Source organism: Rhipicephalus microplus, chromosome 8 (genome assembly GCF_043290135.1).
Source record: "Rhipicephalus microplus isolate Deutch F79 chromosome 8, USDA_Rmic, whole genome shotgun sequence".
Taxonomy (NCBI): domain Eukaryota; kingdom Metazoa; phylum Arthropoda; class Arachnida; order Ixodida; family Ixodidae; genus Rhipicephalus; species Rhipicephalus microplus.
The window spans coordinates 46,535,779-46,551,384 of record NC_134707.1 but is presented as its reverse complement, the minus strand read 5'-3'; the positions used below and the strand labels follow the sequence as shown (position 1 = coordinate 46,551,384).

The window sequence follows — 15,606 nt, the reverse complement described above, 5'->3', positions numbered from 1 at the left end:
AGTGGTGTCCTACAAGACAGCTGGAAACCATAATAACCAGATTTCGATGCCGTGTCCCCCCGTTAAATTTCTATTCACATAGGGCTGGTCTGGCGATATCACCACTATGCAACTTTGGTTCAGAATTGGAAACAATAGAGCACTACTTTTTTTTTTCATGTCGCCGATACAAATTGCTCAGGAAAACACTCTTAGTCTTCCCATTCGCTAGCCTGGGGCTGAATTTCCCTATAGAAAACATACTTTCCTTCGGTGCTTACGATCTGGGCTTCAGCCACGAGAACGTTTTCGATGCAGTTTGTAAGTACCTTAATGAAAGTAAAAGAATTAAGCTTTTAATTGCGTGATAATTATTCGTGCAAAAAAATTTCCAACATACACAAGAGCATTGTTTAACCATACTGATTCCTATTCAAGGTAATGAATAATTGTCTTATCTGAACGAGTGACAAACAACTATTGCACTCCTTTCGTTCTGCCTAGGGTGTCTTTTCTTTTTTCTTTCTTTTTCCCGGTGGGTGGTTTCGATATTGAAAAAAAATCTTACTGAATTAAGTCATCGATTCTTGGCCGATCCCCCTGAGTGGGTACGAGCCATGGCTGTGGAATCATCATCATCATCAACGAGAGCGAGCTGGCTGGTGTGCAGAACCTGGGTGTCGCGCGACTGCGGTGTCGGGTTCAGGACTCGACCGCGTGAAGTCAGGCAAGGCCAGGACGCTCCAGCTGCCCACGGTGTACTCGGAGGTACGCGGCCTTCCAGAGTTCCGGCCGTGACAGTTCAAGGTCACGTCCCTGGTGTTCATTACGGCCGTGACTGTTCAAGGTCAAGTCCTAGGTGTCCGGGCTTCGACTCCGGTTCCGAACCACCCGTGGAGGGCGGGACCTTCCGGGTGGTGATCACCTCCTCCAAACGAGCCAGCATCGGTAAGCAGCCGTAGTTCTTGCTAAGACAAGGGCTACCTCGTCTCCCTCCAAGCGTTGTCGTGTTGGTCAGCGTGTGACTCCAGCTGCCTAGACATCACCAGCGTCCGCCGCTTCAACCCATCAAGCCACCGCCACCATCAACGCCACCGGTGACTGTTGATTTTCATAAGCATTATAGCTGGACAACTTACAGGACATATTTTAGTTTGTCAGCTTAGACTCAGTGTATGTACATTGCAACTTAATCTCTTTTTTTCGTCTTCATTATGCTCAAGGTTTCTACTTTTCTTTTCTTACTTTAAACGGCTTCGTTATTCCCCAGCTCTGAGGCTTTCTCTCCGAGCAACAATTTATTCAACCGTACGTCTGCATCACAAATTGGCGTGCGCTGCGACAGGACGAAGCCGTTAGCAGTAGCAGTAGGCGTATTAAGAACGGCAAGCGCACGAGATCTAGTGACTTTGGCCCAGCGTATGGGGATCGAAGGCGAAGAGCTGAGGGCTTGGTTAGATGAGCAGGAGGCACGGGCACAAGATGAGCGAGCTGCAGTACGTGAGGCAAGAAAGGAGTTGCTAGAGCTGGAAGAAGGGAGAGAAGTTTGCAGTTGCAGCTGAAAGTAGCCGAGTCAGAAGGCAGTCGTAGCGGGACGAGAACGCCTGAACGTGGATCTGGAGGGAATGCTTTTTGCAAGATGGACCCTCACAGCCTAATTCCAGGATTTAATGGAAGCTGGGAAGACTTGAATACCTACCTAAAGAGGTTCGAGAACGTCGCCACCGGAAAGGAGTGGCCGAAAGAAAAATTGGCCACAGCCTTAAGCTTATGTTTGAGTGGGGAGGCCTTCAAAGTCTTTGGACGGTTGTCTCCCGAAGATTCACTCGACTATGATAAGGCGAAGGTCGCTTTGCTTCAATAATTTCGGTTTACGGCGGAGGGCTACCGGGAGAAGTTCCGCCAGAGCAAGCCCCAAGATGGCGACACCAGAAAACAATACGCGGCTAGGCTTTCGAGTTTCTTTGATCGGTGGATAGAAATGTCAAGGACAAACAAAGAGTATTTGGCACTCCGTAATCTAATTGTGTCGGGGCATTTTTTGAACAACTGCCATCGGCTAACGCTGTTCCTTCGTGAAAAGAAGCAGAGCAAGCTTGAAGACATAGCAGAAGCCGCCGATGATTTTTAGAGGCACAACGACAGCTCAACTTGCTCCTGTTTCGTGAGAGAACGGAGAATAGTAGTATCACAGAGAAGAGCGGAGGCTAATATGGGAAAACGACCATAACGTGTTTTGTATGTGGAAAAGCTGGTCACAGGGCCTCGGATTGCTGAACCAATGTTAAACAACCTTACTGTGGATATTGCTATAAGCCAGGTTACGATACGAAGGTCTGCACAACAAGAGATGGCTCTATAAAGAAAACATCTTGTTTGCTGTCTGTCTCCTGAAGAGGACTCCACTGAACGTACCGATCCACCATCCAATGAACCAGAGGGAAATGTTGCTAGCGCGGTGAGAACTCGCGCAAAAGCTGTGACTCGCCAGATGCTGGTTTTGCAGGGCATACTGTTTGGCCAGACAGTTTCGGTGCTGCGATACACGGGAAGCAATACGCTAGTAGTCCGTCGAGATCTGGTGCCAGATGAAGCTCTAACAGGTACTACTGATACGTTGTTTCTCGCCGATGGCAGTAGCATTTCCGTTCCGGAGGCAAAGGTTGAAATCCAGTCGCCCTATTTTTCGGGTATTGCAGTGGTCAAATGCATGACAAGACCTTTGTACGATGTCATTGTTGGCAATGTTTCCGGAGCAAGGGAAGTCCAAAACTCAGACGAAAACTACAAAGAGAGAATTCCTGAAAGTAAGTCGAAATCATAATGGTCATGTGGGAGAGGAACGAAGGAAGAAGATTCACTGAATTCTGTGGTGGTTGATGTCAAGGGCCAAGGACGGTCGACATCATCTAAGGTCGACATGAAGACATTGAATTTGACCATAGAGGATGTGAGCGAAGCTCAAAAAGAAGACAGAACTTTAGATTCATGTAGAAAGAAAGTGGGTCAAGTGTTCCGAGAAAAGTGTGCAACGCACTCGTTCAAGGTAAAAAAGGGAATTCTTTACCGTTGTTACCGAGCACCCTCAGACAAAGTGATTCAACAAGTGGTGCTACCCCAAAAACTGCGTGGTCAAGTGTCGGCTTTGGCTCACGAAACATTGATGTCAGGACATCAGGGAATGAAAAGGGCTATCGACGGAGTTTTAGGCGCATTCTACTGGCCTGGTATTCAGGAGGCAGTGAAAAGATATGTACGATTTTGTGACATATGCCAGCGGACCTATCCTAAAAGCAAGGTTGGAAAGGCCTCACTTGGTCGCATGCCGTTAGTTGACACTCCTTTTAATAGAGTGGCTGTGGACATCATAGAACCTTTAAAGCCCACATCGCATAGGGGGAACCGCTACATACTGACTATGGTAGACTTCGCTACTCGATACCCAGACGCGGTAGCTCTGCCATCAGTTGATTCCGCTACTGTCGCCGAGAGATTGATCGAAATGTTTTCTCGCATTGGGTTCCCTAACAAGATACTGCGCGATCAGGCGTCATGTTTTACATCTGAGCTGATGAGAGATGTGAATGATTTGTTAGCCATTAAGCATCTTAGATTGACGCCTTACCATCCAATGTGTAATGGTTTGGTGGAGCGATTTAATGGTACGTTGAAGCAAATGTTGCGGAAATTGAGTCAAGAGGAACCCAAGTCATGATCGATTATTGGCACCTCTGCTCGTTGCGTACCGCGAAGTACCACAAACCAGTACGGGCTTCTCACCATTCGAGTTGTTGTATGGCAGACGTGTTCGAGGACCGCTAAGCATACTCAAAGAGTTAGGGACAGGGGATTATATATGTGAAGAAATAAAGACCACGTATCCGTATGTCTTAGACCTCTGAGATTGTTTAGAAAAGACCATATCGTTGGCACAAGAGAGCTTTTCACGTGTCAAAGTGACCCAGAAGAAGTATTATGACCGAGGAAGTAAAACTCGTTGACTGATCATAGGTGATCGAGCCCTCATACTGCTTCCAAGTACAGAGAACAAGCTACTGATACAGTGAAAGGGACCTTTTATGGTCACGGGAAATAAAGGAAATTTCGATTACTGGTTGGACATGGGCCAAAATACTAAGCTCTTTCATATCATAATGTTGAAGCGTTATGAAGAGCGTCAACTTGAAAACGCCTTGTTTGGGACGCTATAACTTAAGCGTCAAGTTCGATTTCCTGTTGGTTTCTCTTGGATCTTGATTGCGGACCATGGAAGGGTGTTTCATGTGAACAGTTGAAGAAGTTTAATACAATGTAACATTGACTTGACGTGTAGTTCTTTTTTGACTTAATGGGGTATATATGAAAAAAGGTGGCGTACTAAAGAGGCTAATTTGAGGATTTTGATTATCCGCTAGATGAGTTCATACTTTTTCTTGCTTCGTGTGTATATAGTAGTTAGTAAATGTGGACCTTTGGACGATGTAGTGAACTGTGTGAGTGTGTTTTGAGCTACTTCATCTAACAACTGAGCAGCAGTTTTTCGTGCAGAAACACTTTCCCAAAAAGGGGCCTATTGTGGTGCAGTATAGCGAAGTGGTGGTGTCGGTGAAGTGCGGTGGCACCGTGGTGTTATGTACAACGTGCTCGGAAGCGATGGAAGCAGTGCTTCTCAATTGAGCGGCGGAAATATGATGATGACGTTGGCGCGTAACGTCACGCATGAAACTGCGGCCCGCCAAAAGCGAAAGGAAATTTGCGCGAAAGGTTGCGCTGCAGCCAATGCACGAAAGCGAAGAAGAGGAAGACGAGTCGGTGGCAGAACGAGATCAAGCTGGCTGGAGTGCAGATCCTGAGTGTGCGCAACTGCGGTGTCGGGTTCTGGACTCGACCGCGTGAAGTCCGGCAAGGCCAGGACACTCCAGCTGCCCACGGTGTACACGGAGGTACGCGGCCTTCCAGAGTTCCGGCCGTGACAGTTCAGGGTCACGTCCCTGGTGTTCGTTCCGGCCGTGACTGTTCAAGGTCAAGTCCTAGGTGTCCGGGCTTCGACTCCGGTCCCGAACCCCCCGTGGAGGGCGGGACCTTTCGGGTGGTGATCACCTCCTCCAAACGAGCCAGCATCGGTAAGCAGCCGTAGTTCTTGCTGAGGCAAGGGCTACCTCGTCTTCCGCCAAGCGTCGCCGTGCTGGTCAGCGTGTGACTCCAGCTGCTGAGGCATTGCAAGCGTCCGCCGCCTCAACCCATCAAGCCACCACCACCATCAATGCCAGCGGTGACTGTTGATTTTCATAAGCATTATAGCTGGACATCTTACAGAACATGTTTTAGTTTGTCAGCTTAGACTCGGTGTATGTACATTGCAACTTAATATCTTTTTTTCTCTTCATTATGCTTAAAGTTTCTACTTTTCTTTTCTTACTTTAAACAGCTTCATTATTGCTCAGCTCTGAGGCTTTCTCTCCGAGCAACAATTTATTCAACCGTAAATCTGCATCACACTCGGACCGAGTTCCGCTGACGCGCCTGCAAAATCTTCGCAGCCTATTGGGAGTGCTGAACTGTACTTCCACGCCAAATTTCTGGCCTATCTTCTTCATTATATGAAGAATACCTTGAACGTGCGGCATACTTCGTTTTCTTGAAGCAATTTCCGCGCATTGCTTATGTCTGGTCTTCAAGGGACGATGTGACAGAGCTTGCATACTATGGCATGCCGTAGTTACTCAGAGTAAGCAGCTTTGCGTAGCATTGTTACTCCTATGATGAACGCTTTTGCATGATTTACTGTTTGCGAAAAACTTTTGATTGATTTATTGATTTATTGATTGATTGATTGATTGATTCATTGATACGTTTGGTTTAACGTCTCAAAGCCATCATATGATTATAAAAGACACCGTAGAGGAGGACTCCGAAAATTTAGACCACCTGGGGTTCTTTGACGTGCACCCAAATCTGAGCACATGGGCCTACAGCCTTTCATTCTCCGTCGAAAATGCAGGCGCCCCAGCCGGGCTTCAATCCCGCGACCTGCGGGTCAGCAGCCGAGTGCCTTTGTCACTAGACCACCATCTGGAGGCAAGGAACATTAGTCTGATACTCGCAAAAACAAACATGCAGTAAGGTTGAATCTCTGCAAACAATCGGACTTGTCTTTTCCCAAATCAAGCAAAACCAGCCCATCTCTCGACAAACTTTGTTTATTCACTCATCTTCAGCTACACCATTTTCTGATTGAGCATTGCTTCGTCACGTGGTCCCGGTAAAGATGGTCGATTACAAATTGTTAAAACCAATCAAATGTTTATTAGGTATCTATACAAAAATATCTGACCACACGGGGTTTCAGTTTCTTTCACTCGAAGCCTCTTGAAAATGATTGATCGTTCTTAGAACCCAAGGTACAAAAGTGGCTACCCTTGTGTAGCCGCTCGGTTCATCGTCTCGGGCGCAGCCGTAGCCGAAGGAAACGATGCCGACTAGGACCGATCTCCCACGTTCATTCCACGTAGTCATAGGACCACCGGAATCGCCCTAGAAGGCGAAAATAAAAAGTGACATCGTTTTAACACGACGCTGACGGGAGCTCGTTTGGAATAGAGAAGCAGTCGTGTGTAATTTATGATGACTAGCAACATCGGTACTGTTGATTATTTAACATAAATATTATTTGTGATTCCCAATATTGATAAACGTGATATAGAAAGACGCCACACCGCAGCAAGAAAGATAGAAGAGACCGTAACACTTCAAATAGCGATACATTAATACAAAGACACAAGCTAAAAGAAAGCGAAAGTGTACCCGGACACATTGCACTAGTGTTCAACCTAGGTAAGTTTTGCTAGTTAAGCTAAGTCCCTAGCTATTGCGTGATGTTACGTTATTTTAGTCACGTACGTGTGTAGCTGCTACTTCTGTTTATTCATGTGACTAGCTATTGAGGGATTCTAGTCACCGTAAAGATTGTTACAAGATGGTGCGTGATTTTCATACACTTGGCTAGATGTAGTGTGACTGCAGTCATGGCACCCAATGTTAGAGAAATTATTTGTTAGAGGCGTGAAGTTGCACGATTTTTAGTCATGCGAGTGGGTGTTGCGTGATGATTAGCCAGGCGATTAGTTTTACGTGATCTTTCGTGGTGCCAGTCGGGGGAGTGTATGAGACCAAGATTTTTATCACCACACTAGGCACCACGTGGCTTGTTGTAATCGCGTGTTTAGTTTATATGCGATGTTACGTAATTTTTAATCGCTTCACTACTGTTACATAACGTGATTCTTTGTCCCATCAACTGTTTTCAAGTGATGTTTATTGATTTTAGTCCCTTTACAAGTTGTTAGGTGAAGTTACGCAATTTCGATCATGTGACTTGGTGTCACGTGATAATTGTAATCGTTTGAATTGTTGCCCACGAGTCATGATGCATTGGGAGGTCTACCTTGGGATGACAATCATTGCGATTCAATGCGGCCTTCCTGTTTGTCATGATGTTTGCTTTTTGCCCACTATTTCTCATTCATCTACCGTGGGCCAATAATATTTGATGATTGTGGCGACGCAACTCTCCATGTATATACAGTTACATATTCTCGAAAGATGCATGGCTTCGCAATATTTTGAGCCTGGCACAAATAAAGCTCCAGATGGGCAGGGTTTCGAACAACTTCGCTTGTGACCACGTCTTCGAAACGCCGGTACTTTTTTCTTACATTTCAACTGTAAGCTGGAGAAGTGGGAAACTTGTCATTCCGTCTACTGCTATATTTTATATTGAGTAAACTTACTCTCACAACACCTACAGTGGTTGCTTGGGCATGTTGGTACGGTACATTGAAGGGAAACAGCGCAATATACGAGAGACTAGGGCAGATGCCTTCTTGGAAAAGGTTGTTGTTTTTTGTATTAGAATAGCAGCACGCGCAGTGCATCTGTTGTTTGCTCATGATGCCAATATTTAATTTATCTTCGACTTCTATTTTTTTCGTTTTAACGGCACAAGTATATAATGCGTGGTTAGGCAAAAAACTTTTATTGTAGGTCTGTGGTGTTGTATCTGTCTTTGTCTGCATGCCTGTTCTTTCGTCTTTCATGCTGTTTTGCTCCAAGAAATCTCTTAACGGGACTTCAAGGCAGTTCGCTAGCCTCAGGTACGTGAGAGGTATTTTACATATACACTCACCATACAGGCATCTTTGTTTCTCGCCGACGTGCATATCACAATGCTTTCGTTAAGTTTCATCTGAGCTTCGCCGTGAAGCATGGGCTTGCATTTCTTGAACGGCAATTCTTTCTTCGTAATGTATCGTAATTGTTCAGAATCTCGTCCACCTGCGATGCAAGCAATGAATCATGATTCTCGTGTCACTGTCGTGGTGATGTTCAGCATGAATTCTTTGCAAGATGTGATCTTGCTCGGTGGGCCCCTTGTCAGCGCTGAAAAAGAAGTCTGAGAACTCGGGTTGTCTAGAATTGTTACAATAAGCGCATCGTGTTTCCTGTAAGCGAATGTTCAAAGAGCAATGCGGGGAAGGACCATCGAAGAAATTTTTGCAACTCTGTGTGCTGCCCTTTTTTGGGGAGGGTTGGCAAGCAGAACAAGAAAACATATTCAACGCAAGCAAAGAAGGGCGTAAGAGCTAGCTTTCCTCGTACAGTCTGGTAGAGTAACCTGGCCGGTCGTTCCGACACCGGAAGTCACTGCCCACGTCTTCTTAGGGATGCTCGTACGTGTCTAAATCTCCAAGTCAACAATCTGAGCATGTGTTAACGCATGTGAGCCCATTGACATGATGGTACTTCTATTTTTAAATGATGACAAATATCAACAGTAATAGAAAATTACCTTTCGACTGCTACCACTTCATGCAAAGGTGTGTAAATTTTCACTTCTAGCTACACACGCTAATATTGCAATCTATTTGAAATGCCGCATCACTAGTCGAAACTTAACCACAGAAAAAAAAACACGTCTTCCAGTCATTCGGCGTCTCACCATCTCCCTTGGATATCCACCTACGTCTCACAATGAAGTAGTAACTATGGCCCGTCCACGTTGGGTGACGCCAGCAAGCTACAACAGATCCTTATTCAGATTTATTTCGCGCACCATAGGAGTAAGATAATAAACCATAGTAATACGCGGGGAAGTCTTGGTGCGAACAGTGTTGCGAATCACTGCAGCAAAAGTGAGTTGCACCTTTGATAAAAGTACATTAGTCTTTGGAGATTTACAACGTGTTTGAGAAATTATCATTCTCTAGACGGAAACATTTCACACAGAATCTCTCGAATCACATGCTGAAACAATCGCATGACAGTGTCACTTCGTCATACGTATAGATCTATAGCGGAACCATCGCATGTGAGCTGTAGTGAGCTTCATAGTAAAGGAGCGGGTGTGACCAATGCAATCTACTCAGAAGAAGAAGAATGACACTCTCCACTTCAGTTGTCATAAACGGTGGCATATGGAACTGTTTAATTTGCTTACTTTGGTATGCGCAAGCCACACGGACAATTCGCGTCACGGGTCACAGAAGACTCGCTGGTTAAGCACGAATAACAATCACGTGATACATTTATCAATAAATAATGACGCCACGTAAGGCTATGCCAAGAGATATACTTGCCTTCGTCAGTTTGTCCCCAGCCTGCAATAAGTAGACGTTTTCGAGCGATATTCAGTGGCTTTCTAGGAAGGCAAACAGGTGAGACGAACTTGTCAAACTTTAATGGTTTCTCCAGCTGCCAAAGGAAGAAAGTTGTCATGAAGTGTGCAGTGGTATTGTTTCTAATTACTCATTCTACGTGCACCAATTAAATGCACAAACAAAGTCGATTGCAGCTTATATCCGAAATAAGAACCATCCTATGTCTCTTAAAAGCCCTTGTATGGTAACAATGTAAGAAGTCGGATCGTAAAAGCAAAAAAAATTTGTAATATGGAAGGTGTCTCATCGTCAATCAAAACGCTAACAACTGATGATTTGTATTCAACACTGCCAGAACACGTTGAGCAATTGTCTACCGTCACATGGTCACGTTACTGCAAAACATATAACTCATATGATGACGTGTACATGTGACATCATCTATCTGTCCGAAGAGGTGTCATTCTCGCAAGCAGTGCCAGACAACCTGACCAGTAGAACACTTGAAGGGGGAGCGTCAATAGGATCGGTTGACAAAAAAGTGAACAAAACGGCTTTCTTCGCGTTATTTCAGGCGACTGCATAAAGAACCACGTATAAAGAACCATTAGCGAAATGGCACGCAAGGCTTCAAGAGCGCGCTTTACAGATCGTCGCTCCATGCGAGGCGCGCGTATGATTTCGCGATAGCAACAGTTGGTAAGTCTTGTGCCTTCACCGTAAGAGACAGAGAGCACGAAGGTTGCTTCTCTAACTGTGGAGTTCACTTTTCGAAATAGTGCTCCGCTCACACGAAGAAGTTACCGCTGTAACAGTTATTATACGCGTCCATCCTGTGCATCCTTGTACGTTTGTTTCGTGCGTTCCGAGTACCTCATCAGAGTACTTCAATTGCCAAGCTGTGACAGTTGTTAGTTCACGCTCATTCTGTGTATGTTTTTTCGGTGCCTCCTGTCTTATTGTGCGGAGCGTTGCATGTTTGGAGCTGCTTGCTGTTCTGCGCGGGCTAAAACCATTAGTTGCTATAGAGTTTATTCCCTCTTTCTTGCTTTCAGACAATACACAAGAGATGATCAGCTTTTTCTGTGGAGGCAAGTTTCACTTTCGTGTTATACAGATAACTAAGGCAGAGGAATCATCCATGTTTTTTTTTCTCTTGTTCCACATACCTGTAAAATTGCGATGTCGTTGGCGTAGACGGCCAGTATGAAATCCGGATGGCGGGCATACCGCATCACATTTACTTTAGGTCCATCTCCCGTTTTTGAGCTGTTGTAGTATACTACTACACTTGTAGGGAGCCCTCCATGCCTTGATGAAACAAAAATAAAATAGACACCTGCCATTTTTCGCTGCTGTTCTACATTTCACCAATCGTTGCTGTTATCATGTCATACATTATCAGAAAACAATTTTTGTTCTAAATATAAAGCTTGAAGACGCTACACAGGAAATTACTGGTAAAAAAATGAACCAGAGGCTGGGTAAAGTACCCGCGTACAAACGCAAGTATGCACATGCATAAAATATAATTCAAGCGCCCCCCCCCCTCCCCCCACTTCCACTCCCCTAAAAAAACCCGGGCTACGCCTGTGAAAAGGCAGCCACATAAATTGGTGACGGGCTGATCGACAAGTGATTCTGGCTCATTTTACACATCGCCGTAACTTCCAAGTTTTCCTCATATTTAATTATGTTGATTATTTTCGTACACAGTATTAGAGGCAGCACAGAAATTTTAGACGCTAGTTACCACCTGACGGCGTCAGCAGCTCATGGGCCGCGTGCTTTGCTGGGCTACATATAAAGGGCCTCTAAACAGCATCTGTAAGTACAAAAAACGAATGCACTAGTCTCGTCTGGCGTCACTCGTTCTTTCGGTAGATTTTGTGACGTCAGAAGCTTCTTCAAGTGACGTCATAACACTCTAAGCTCTCTGGTGATAACTGTGCGAGAATTTTTAGTTGAAAACTTAATCCTGCGCTGCTTGCCGTACAGCCACATGGCTGATATGCTTTTTTTTTTTTGCTGTATGACAATTGTTTGCACGGTGAACTTATTTCGGGTTCTGTACTGCTAAAGAGGAGATAACAACGTGTTGCCGCAAAGTGCGTAATCCTGATAAGCTTAACCCTTGATTCTGACATTGTACGCGCGTTTTATTAAGAAATAGGTGGCAAGGAGAACGTTGCGCCTGTAGGAATGGTAATAAAGATAAGGAAGAAAACAATATCGATCATTTGTACTAGAAGTCGATTAGAGATCATTTAATGACGAGTGAGCATACCATTCGGAAAGGCCTAAAACCATCGTGGCTGATCTGACCGCCCGATTTGTATTCCCAGGCCAAAGGTTATTGCACCGTACAAGTGAGAAAAATCCTGGATGTCAAGGACAACGAAACGATACAAACACGCTAATTAATATTTAACGTACGGCTCCGAGCGTTACCTTGACTTTTTTTTTCAAATTTTATACGGTGTATACAGCCTAATACAACCAAGCGCGTTTCTCCCAGCATACACATATAAATGGCAAAACATTACAGATGAACGAAATAATACTAACAGGAGAGTAAGGCAATGGGAAGCTGTCACAATATAGCTGTGGGAAACAATACTGCCGCTGCAGAACATGGTTGTGGAAGTTTCATCAAGCCTGAATAACGTGCGCACAAACACCTGCAAAAAAGAAACACAAGCCATACGCTGTGCAATGCGACTAGGGAATACCAAATGTTAGCATTCCTTCAGATAAACTATATTATGGGCATCGGTTCGCAAACTCATTCTGTAAGCATGAGATGGGCCGAGAGGTTTAGTTTGAAGGACTAATATCTTTTTCAGTGAGTTTCGAATAGCGTGAGTTGGGGTCCTGCGAAAATTAAGTGAGTCTTTGTCCTAGTGAATATTTAGAAAAATCTTCAGTGAGTCTGAGCGAGCTATCTTTTTTTTTCGGCCGACCAATGACTATGAGGGATAGCGGCACCTTAATTTAGTTGCAACTAAAAAAAATCTGTTATAATTGAACAATGTAAATGCAGTGTTTTCATTAAAGTGCAGAGAAAATACTGATGATTGTGCTAAATACCATTGGAATATGTTGTAGCTTTTTGAGCACAAATAAACATGATAATGGCTACCTCGGCGTCAATTTATTGCTTACTGCTGTTTCTTAGACGCTTCCTTAATGACGACGTAAATCAAGTTGAAATGCGTCGCGCATTTCAACTTGAAAATCCTCACGCTGACAGTCTTACAGAAACTATACTACAATATCAACAGGCAATAGAAACAGAGTTTTGACGAGAAAAGATTTATTGCATCGTTTTACTGAATTATTGACCCATAACAACATCGTTTCTGCAGCTAAAAACTCGGAAAACCAATGAAACCTTGCCATTTAGTTGAGACTTAAAGTTTTCAAGTTGTTTTTTACAGTAAATAAAAGAAAAAGCACAAAATCACAATGGAGTTTATCAAAGGCGGCTACCTGTCAGTTAACGAATTTCTTAGTAAAAATCAGGCAGGTAAGTGAATTTTTTACTCAATAACGCGTGAGAGCACAAAAGCCTTACGATCCACGGCATCTTATCCCTTAATACTTTTCTTCCATTGACAATTCTTGAAAATGGCATCGCCTTGCCACAATCTGTAACATTCATGAAATTCAAATGATTATGTTGACTATTCAATCTCTATCTTACTTTCTACAAGTTATTGAAAATACTGTAAGTTGTTGCAGCTTTCAAATAATCAATTAAATTTGTCACTTGGATTGAGTCACGATAGACAAAAAATGTGGTGGTGTGGTCAGAAAATTCCATTAATATAGACGTTTTATTGTACTCGTCTCAAAGAAATAATTTGAAAACTAACAAAGCTATTTCAAGCATATTGAAGGTAATCTATTTTTAAAAATATTAGCGTTTATGTTTAAAGCGACACTTAGCGAATAAATCATTGGTAATTAGGCTACATGAAGAACACCGAAGTTGATGATAAATCATTAAACTTTACTTGTTAGACAGCGCTCGTACCACGCCCTTCTATGGTAGTTGTGTGTCATTTTTGGGCTGCGAGCTGATTTTGTACAAGATAACTCATTTGTTGCCTAAATTTTGCCCAGCTGACTGCTTCAACCAGGAGCTCAAACTGGTATGCTTGCTGCTAATGAATGCAGTGCGGGTACCTTGACGCAAACTCTCTTTTTGTCTTCTCAAAAACAACGAATTTCACAACACATTAAAAGTGTTGTCTTATAGTTCGGTGGTATCTCCAATAAAATTGTTACCCTAATTAAGCGAATGGTTGTGAGGATCCACCATTATACTGTAGTCTGAATGTTTATAGAAATACAGAAAAAAAAGAAACCATTTCTGTGTACTTATTTGGTTTCCGCTTCTCAGAAAATGTGAAAACTATGACAAGTACCATTCTATATTCATACTAGCCTACCTGACGTTTTTTCTAAAAAAATTGTTGAATTTTGTGTGAGGTTTCGGAAACACCTTGAAAAAAACTTCACTTCTTTTTCAAAAATATGTTTGAAAGCATCAGTCGAATAATTATTTAGATGGTGCAAGCTCTACCCACAGAGTAGTAACATAACCTATAATAAACACTATTCGTCTTGAATTTACTACATATATGCTAATTTTATGAACTTTAGTCGCATTCTTTGTGATACAAATATATATATATATATATATATATATATATATATATATATATATATATATATATATATATACTAAAATAATAGTTTTTTTAAGTCTAGACTCTGAAGCTAAACACTATCTCAAATTTTCTGGAAGCTCTTCCTGCGTGAAAATTGATGTGGGCTCACTTGGGCCGTTGATGTGCTCGGAGTATGTCTAAAAAGAAAAAAAAAACGGAACAGATGAACAGATGTTCAATATCTGAAGCATCTTCAACTGAGAAAGCTAATGCTTTATCGAATACAATTCTTCCGAAACCAAAATGATTAAGTTTGGCAATGACTTTTATTCAGCATCGCTAAATAACCATTATCTTTTGTGGATGCACCAGTTTCTGATTAAGTAGCTTAGTTCCAATTCAGTAATTTGATCTACAAGGCATTTGAAGTCATCATTTATTTTGCATATGACTTCTTTTAAGAGTATTTTGAAGAAACAATCCAGAATAACTTTGATTATCTGTTGCTTCTCGCCGCTGTCGCAGTTCACCCGCTAAAGTAACAAAATGAGCCCATGCCCTCAAATTTAAATACGCTACACCACACAAAAACGGTCACAAGAAATATACATGAAGTGGCAACATCACACATCCAGTTTCGTGCAACCATCGTACAAGCTCCTTCAGATATATTCATGTCTATGGCACGTCAGTGCACAGTGAATGAATGGGCATGTAATAGCTTGTAAAAGACAGATGTCACTACATGTCTGCTCGAAACCGCATAGCATGCAGAAGAAGCTCCTGCACCTTTCTAGCGAACTTCAGAGGTCGAGGTAAGGTTTAATTTTCAAGTATCATGGACGTATACACTGCATCGCTGGTGCTAGGAAACAAATGAACCACCAAGCAAATTCTTCCCAACGATCACAACGGTGGCAATTTTCCACTACAAAACTAATCAATTGATTCTGCCTTTGTCCGCGTCCCACTCACGTTAAAGAGACATGGCATGCAAATACGTGCACAAAAAAGGAAGTGAAGGCACCGCAATCGTGGCGTTCGTAGTGGCTTGAATTCTCTATTGCGCGCATATTAGCTCGGGCTGTCTCCTTGACAAGAATACCTACCAACTAGCTTTGCGTCTCCGCGTTCGATGCAGGGTGATTGATTACCGCAGAAGCACTCTCCGAGCCATGCTCCGCCACGTGAGCAAACACTATTGTATGATCATCGTTATATTTTTCAGATGCAGTCTCACTCACCTGAACAATCAGTGGAAGGAAAAGCGCAGCGTAACCCACTCGGAACAT

The 15,606-nt window shown here is 43.3% G+C and overlaps 1 protein-coding gene across 1 annotated transcript; it reads right to left on the bottom strand.

Annotated features, from left to right (window-relative positions):
• Positions 1-6,268: 6,268 nt before the first annotated feature.
• LOC119165383 (trypsin) lies at positions 6,269-15,606 on the bottom strand. The gene is made up of 8 exons (XM_075870210.1): positions 15,559-15,606; positions 14,484-14,511; positions 13,213-13,286; positions 12,204-12,316; positions 10,805-10,946; positions 9,615-9,729; positions 8,165-8,313; positions 6,269-6,513 (listed from the first exon to the last, which is right to left on the bottom strand). Exons 1-8 carry the CDS (start codon positions 15,604-15,606, stop codon positions 6,325-6,327), a joined length of 858 nt encoding a protein of 285 aa, XP_075726325.1. The 3' UTR covers positions 6,269-6,324.

Excerpts from the sequence above, each read along its gene's own strand:
- LOC119165383 (XM_075870210.1), bottom strand. The coding sequence starts at position 15,606 with ATGTTCCGAGTGGGTTACGCTGCGCTTTTCCTTCCACTGATTGTTCAG. Across the intron at positions 14,512-15,558 it reads TCCTTCCACTGATTGTTCAG|ACATACTCCGAGCACATCAA; the intron begins GTGAGTGAGACT and ends TTTTCTTTTTAG. Across the intron at positions 9,730-10,804 it reads ACGACATCGCAATTTTACAG|CTGGAGAAACCATTAAAGTT; the intron begins GTATGTGGAACA and ends TTCCTTTGGCAG.